Raw genomic sequence first — 7500 nt, 5'->3', positions numbered from 1 at the left:
TTATTCAGTAGAGCATTTAGTGCTCTCCCCAATCCCAGACGTTCACATTGCATGTTTGTTTGTAATGGATGCAACCGCGAGATAGGCTATGCGTTTGACAATAAGTTGTTAACAGAACCAAGACATATAGCCCAGCAGCAATCTAGGGACTGGTCGTTATTTATTGAAGGGGCCACCGGAGGAATTTTGAGTGCTTCAGTTGGAAGTTGCATTACCCTCTCTTGCCTGCTAGAAATTGTTCAATGACCCTCCGACAGAATTGTTAAAAAAAGACATGACCCTCCCCTGCCAATTGTCTTCCGCCCGCGCCACAACCACACACTTTGTGATAACATTCTTAAATCAATCTTTCCCGTGAGCTTGCATGCTACCAGTCCTTCCTTTTCAAATGTGTTGCGCCTGTTTGCACAATTTTACAAATAATCATATGTGATTAATAGTATGACAAATAACCCCTGTGCAGGGGGACCGAAACAATGCCAACTTTTTCCGTGTTTATCACGTATTTTAACTTTCCCCGCTGTCTTGCCGTTTTAATGTTTTCCCGTAGAATATCCTATATTTTAATACTCTCATATAGCCCTGCCATCGGGCCTGTCTCTGTGTTGCCCTGTTGCTACCCCTTGCCCTTCCAACGAAACAGATGTCTTCAAATCATCGTTTTCCTTGCTTGAAGGCGAACTTAGAGTGATGTTAACCTATTTAAGTTTAACGGCGCGATTGCCGTGAGAGCACGATTCATTGGCGCTTGCATGTTCGGCCTTATGTCTACGTGCGCACCTGAGGCTACTCAGCGGCAAGATAAATAATTTCCCCTCTTTGTATGTTCACTGCAAGTTGGCCTACCATAACTTACCAACTCTGCACTGTAGACTGGCTATTTATATTTTTCTGTGAAATAAGCAAATGTATTTGTTCAACTTTATGAAGCAGAATTACGCATAGGGTACTTGGAACATAATACATTTGACAAAGGACAGATGAATGTTGCTAGTGACAAAATATTAACTTTCAGTGTTTTACGATGTCTTTGTCATGGGGAAGTGTTTTTCCCCATGCATTTATTCTAGGTTACTGTCAGTGACTGCCGTGAGAGAAGCGGGTTCTGTGTTTCGTTCATGTCAGTGACTGACGCGAGAGAAGCGGGGTCTGTGTTGTGTTGTGTTGCGTTGCGTTAATTTATTTTCATTGGGCATACCGTGCCGTGCCGTCCACAGCTCTTCGGTTCTGACAAAGCCAAAATTACTCCTTAGCGCGTTTGTATGGTTATATTGCTTGACGGGTGGGGGGGTGTCCCAAGCAGCTTTCAGCCATAAGGCTACTTTGAGAACATTTCAATTCACCCGACACTAATATTCAAAATGTTGAAAACTATTTCGGCATAGCCTATAAAGCAGTTTAATTAAATGGAATGTTAGTTGTAAACAAACGAGCTACTTGGTGAGGCTTGGCCTCACAGATGCGCTCGTGCCTTCACGATAGGCCTATTAACTAACCACCCGATTCACGTTGGCTGGGGGGAAGGGGGGCCATCAGACAATTGTGCCCAGTTAATCCGGCCCTTCCCCCAAAAAATCACACCTTCCCACCTCTGACAGCTTAAAAGAAGTCAAGAGGACTCCTTACTCACAGACCTATTCACAAACCTGCGGTTTTGAAATCCTATGCAGCTACAGGAGCTTCCAATCGCGAGGAAGCAATTTTGCATTGTAGGCATAACTAACATGCAATAACGCCGCCAACAACAACCAAAACTAGGCTAATCATTGTCAACATGTAAATTAAATGTAACATTATTGTGAATCAAATTAAAATGTTCTCTTTTGCAAACGTAGGCATAGTAACAGAATAATTTAATAACGTTACAAGATACTACATCAATCCGTATGTTTCATTGGGCTACTAGGCTATTTGTTTTGCCTTGATTCATTTAGGCTAGGCCTTTTTATTCAGGGGCCATATTCACAAAGAATTTTAAGGCTAAAAGTAGCTCCTAACTGGCGAATTTAGGAGCAACTCCTAAAAATAATGGGCGTGTCACTCCTAACTTTAGGACTCCTAATTTTTTCACAAAAAGTAATTCACGAAGCATTTTAGACCTAAAAGTAGCACCTAAGTCTGGGACAGCTTAAGTCGAGAGGACTCCTAACTCACTAAGACCTATTCATAAACAGCTTTTTTGTGGCATTTTACGTTGCGATGTTTTGAAATAGCCTATGCGCAACAGGAGCTTCCAATAGCAAGGGAACAATTTTGCATTCATAAAAGGGATGCAATAACGCCACCAACAACAACACAAACTACTCATTGTTAACATGGAAATGAAATGTAACGTTTCATTGTGAATCAAATTAAAATGTTCTCCTCTTTGCAAATGTAGCCTAGGGATATGGTGACAGATTCATTTAATAATGTTGCAAAGGTAGGCTACTGCATCAATCCATAGGCCTATGTTTCATTAGGCTACTAAGCTATTTGTTTTGCCTTACTCTTTATTCATTTAGGCTAGGCCTTTTTATTCAGTTATTAATCATCTTCCGTCCTTCACACTACTTGTGTAGCGCACGCATTCTCCGACCTGTCACCTGTCAGTCATCATCGGAAGAGAGGTGTTTGGTTTCCCGCGTTACAATCGTCAGCCAATCAAGGTGGTCACTTCAGTCAAGCTCTTGCATGAGTAATGACGTCATCCATAGCCACGAAGACTCACTCCTAGTTTAGGAGTTGTCTGAAAGGCTTTGTGAATAACTTTTAAGAGAAAACTCCAATCTAAAATCTTTAAGTGCGATTTAGGAGTAGCCTACTCCTAGTAGTAAGATAAAAGCCTTTGTGAATAGCCTACGGCCCCAGTTATTCATCACCTTGTGTAGCGCACGCATTCTGAGACCTGTCACTCATCATCGTAAGGGAGGTGTTTGGAATCATGCCCGCGTTACAATCATCAGCCAATCAGCCAATCAAGGTGGTCACGCTTGCCCATTTACCCAAATTAATGGTCGAATATTACTGATGATCATTGTTATTTAAGAACATGCAGTGTGCGTAGGGTACCAAAAACATCTTGCTCGTAAAAAAGCATCATAACGCACATTCTGGCGGGTCTGTTATTTACTGTAGGCTGCGCAAACCACAGGCCTTTAGCCTATTTTGGGCAAGCCTGCATTCATTCATTCATTCATTCATTCATTCATTCATTCAACCTTTATTTATTCTCGGAGGGTCATTGAGGGAAGCCCTCATTTTCAATGAAGCCGAAATTACTGAAGCGAAGCAAAGCGCTCCACAAACAAGACAACATTCGAGGCCTTCTGTTGAAGAATTTTATATAAAGCCTGCGCTGACAGTAATCCTCCTGCCCCTGATAGGCCTACCACAGCTGTGGATAGTGTGGAATGTTCAAGTAATAACACAATCCAATGTGTGTCTCAATTGTCCCCCGCTGACCACCTCACACATTTCTCTAGATTTTGCAACGAACTTACATGACACAATGCCATAAAATATGCCAGTTTTAGGACACAGAATAATGTTTGTAATGATACCAGGTAGGCCAGGTATTGTCGAAGGTGCATGGTGAAGTGAAATTCTTACTTTGGAAAACAAACATTTGCCGATATCATTGCCGATCGTCAGAATATTGCAATAGATTCTGTGTTCTGGACTGCAGGTAACTTGTTAAGCCAGTGGTTATCAAACTTTTATTTCATTCCCCACTTTGATCAAGGGGCATGACTGATGATAGTGGAGATAACGTGTTATCCCGAGGCTTTTGCAAGTCAGCATCTTCGACGGTAGTCTATTAAAAATTAAAAAAAGTTTTCGATGTCCCAAACGGAGAGCCATACTTTATTGTTTTTAACGATCTCTATGCTACTCACAAAAATGTAGGCATGGGGACATGATGAAGTAGGTTATCCAACTGTCGTGTGTTAAATTATTGTGATTACGAGCCAGTGGTTTTCAAACATTATGTGTGACTCGGACATCTAACTAAATGCAACAGGCTCATATCGTCCTCGCATTCGCAAAATGAGGACCAGTGTTTTGTCAAATTGCAAATAGCTATTCGTTTTAACTATTTTTTTTTTATGATAGTAGCCTATACAAAAAGCACTTCATACTATCTTAATATTGGAATATGGGGAGGGAAGTGGCGCGTCTGCAGTCAGCCAAATATGAATGAAATTCTGCGGCATAAAGCAGATGTAATTGTTTATCGTACAGAAAAATAAAAATGACATGTCAAGCAGTCAATTGACTACATTGCAGTCAAGAAGTAGGGCAAATTAATTTACGAAACCAAAACGTGGGTCATAGTTGTCTAAGCCTCTATTGCGTAGCCTCTTAAAAACGTCGCCAGATAGTATTAAATCGGCAACAACATTGTTTTCTGCAGAAGCCTACCCAAGGCTACAGATTAATTCTGAACAGTTATTTCTCTACTGGCTCAATTATCACACCACTGTTTTGATTTGCGTAGTTGCGTTAACCCCAACACTGACAATAATGTAGACAGCAAATTTCGATTTCGATTTTCGTGTAGTCAAGCCTTAAGCCATACCCAAGTAGCCTAAATCGAGGTAATGTTTAATTATGCATGATTTATTTTGTTATTGAATTCGTAGGCTGGGATTACTCTCGGCAACAATTATGTAAGGGACGGCAGGCAGAGCGATGTACAGTGGCAGAGCGACGCACAGTGGCTGAAAGTGGTACTAAAGCTTCTCGCAGCTTCACGCCGCGTAATGCGCGAATGAAGTGGTCATTTGAAAGCGATGCCCACTGTAGATATCTGTGAATATTAAAATCAGCTGATTAAGAGGTTTCTTAAAGCTAAACTGTGCTTAAATTGTTCAATACATGATTTCATAACAGGCCACAGAAATAAATGTTAAATATAGCCTAGATATCTGTAAATATTAAAATATTAAAATCAGTTCTATGATTAACAGTTCTATGTAATATGTCATGTTTGCTATTAAATAATGGTTTTAAGGTGAAAGTAAGGCATTTGTTGGTGAAACTAAGCGGTTTTGTTGCGTAGTGTAAATGTTGTGTGTGTGTGTGTGGGGGGGGGGGGGGGGGGGGGCAATTTCATGCTCAGGGGAAATGTTTGGGACGGCTTCAATGAAGCAGTCTGTCTCGTCTCTGCAGCTTTAGACAGACACACAAATTAATAGATGATGTGCAGGGGGATCACTTAGCAGCACGCCTCCACAACACTCGTCTCTGTGTCCAAAAGAAGACTGAGCCGAAACTAATGCTGCCCTTCTGCTCCACCTCGAGCTCCATATTCCCACACACACACACACACACGCACAAAATCATATGTATCTACAAGCCCAAACACATACACTCATCAACATACACACTTATAAGTAAGTATATATACTTTTTTGATCCCGTGAGGGAAATTTGGTCTTTGCATTTAACCCAATCGGTGAATTAGTGAAACACACACAGCACACAGTGTACAGTGAGGTGAAGCACACACTAATCCCGGCGCAGTGAGCTGCCTGCTACAACGGCGGCGCTCGGGGAGCAGTGAGGGGTTAGGTGCCTTGCTCAAGGGCACCTCAGCCGTGCCTACTGGTCAGGGTTCGAACCGGTAACCCTCCGGTTACAGGTCCGAAGTGCCTGTTTTGTACCTTTGTTTTGTACGAAGCCACAAAAGCCTTAACATGTATATACTGTATGTCTCGTACATGGTTTCACACAAGTCACACAAAGACACACACACAAAGACACACAGACAAACACACACACACACACACACACACACACACACACACACACACACACAATCTCTCAGAGGACAGATGTGTGGAAGCATTTTGGGGAACCTGTTTTAATTAAGCAAAGTGCCTCAGCATTGGCATACACTCATCTGGTCTCTCTAACAGACAGGGGATTTGTGGTTACGCGCATGTGTGTGTGTGTGTGTGTGTGTGTGTGTGTGAGTGCGGAACACAGAGAGGAAGAGAGAGGTGGTGTGTGAGTTTTGTTAGAGAAAGCCAATTTTAGCTGTGATGGACAGGGGAAGGATGTAGGTTGAATATTTATTAAGGTGCATATTAAAGAAATTTGTTTTTTATTTTACTCTCTCTCTCTCTCTCTCTCTCTCTCTCTCTCTATCTTACACACACACACACAAATACGCACACACACACACACACACACCACACACACACACACACGTGTGTGCGTGTGTGTTCTCACCTCATTGATGGCGACATAGTAGTGGGGCTGTCTGAACTGCGGTGTGTTGTCGTTGCGGTCCCTCACCACTATCCTCACCTCGTGCAGAATCACCGTGCCAACCAGCTCGTTAGTGCACTGCACCTGAACTACGATGGTGGTGATCGAGGAGGGAGGCTGGGGGAAAGAGAAAGAGAGAGAGAGAGGGAGAGAGAAGGAGAAAAAAAGAAAGATGGAAAGAGCGGAAGAGGGGAAGAGTATGAGAGAGGGAGGGGAGGGACATTTGTGAGAACGTGAGGGGGGGGGGGGGGGTATAAACATAATGACATAAACACTTACTCTCTTTAGAATTAGAAATGCTTTGGCAATATACTGTACTGTATAACACATTTTTGTCTCATGAACTCAATTGTGTTGAATTGGACTGGGAAAGAATATGATAATGAAAGAGAGAGAGAGAGAGAGAGAGAGAGAGAGAGAGAGAGAGAGAGAGAGAGAGAGAGAGAGAGAGAGAGCCTTTCATCTATTGGGGAGGTCAGTTCTTCTTAACCCAGGTGCCACTCTAGAGGAATGCCCTGCAGCACAGCCACGGTCCAAACGCCCACGGCACTGCCCGGGCCTCCAGGGGCACCACAGTCCCTTTTCACATTGAAATCATATCAAGGTGTGACCTCAGGTACCAACAAAAGAAGCAGAGAAGTGCTTGTGTGTGTGTGTGTGTGTGTGTGTGTGTGTGTGTGTGTGTGTGTGTGTGTGTGTGTGTGTGTGTGTGTGTGTGTGTGTTTGTGTGCCTGCACGACCAAATGAAGATAGGAAGTGGGTGTTTGTGTGTGTGTGTGTGTGTGTGTATGTGTGTGTGTGTGTGTGTGTGTGTGTGTGTGTGTGTGTGTGTGTGAGAGAGAGAGAAAAAGAGAGAGAGAGAGCAGAGCCCTTCCTTTGGAAAGAGTCATCATTGTGATTTAAGGCAGACTGTTACAATTGTGCTGAGCTTCAGCACAGCCTGCTTCATCTCTGTCAAGCTGGAGAAGGCAGCAAGCATCTATCAGACCCCCACACACACACCCAAGGCCAAAGGTCCACCCACCCACTGCACAAACAAGTGTCTGCAGTGTCGGTCTATGTGGGTGAGTGTCAGTGTGTGAGCATGTGAGCTAATCTAGTGCTAATGTATTCCTTAGTGTGTGTGTGTGTGTGTGTGTGTGTGTATGCGTGTGTGTGTGTGTGTGTGTGTGTTCAGCATAAGTGGAAATGTACTGCATTTCTATGCTGCGGAGTGGAGTGTTATTGATGAAATCTCCTATC

The 7500-nt window shown here is 43.1% G+C and overlaps 1 protein-coding gene across 1 annotated transcript in view; it reads right to left on the bottom strand.

Moving 5' to 3' along the window:
* pcdh15a (protocadherin-related 15a) overlaps positions 1 to 7500 on the bottom strand; it is a 270220-nt gene that overhangs the window by 159853 nt on the left and 102867 nt on the right. The window contains 1 exon segment of the mRNA XM_042065915.1: positions 6220 to 6375. Coding sequence (XP_041921849.1) covers positions 6220 to 6375 — 156 coding nt within the window.

This window comes from Alosa sapidissima, chromosome 16, assembly GCF_018492685.1.
Source record: "Alosa sapidissima isolate fAloSap1 chromosome 16, fAloSap1.pri, whole genome shotgun sequence".
Lineage (NCBI taxonomy): Eukaryota > Metazoa > Chordata > Actinopteri > Clupeiformes > Clupeidae > Alosa > Alosa sapidissima.
The sequence above is the reverse complement of the archived record's forward strand: the minus strand, read 5'-3'. Positions and strand labels throughout refer to the sequence as shown.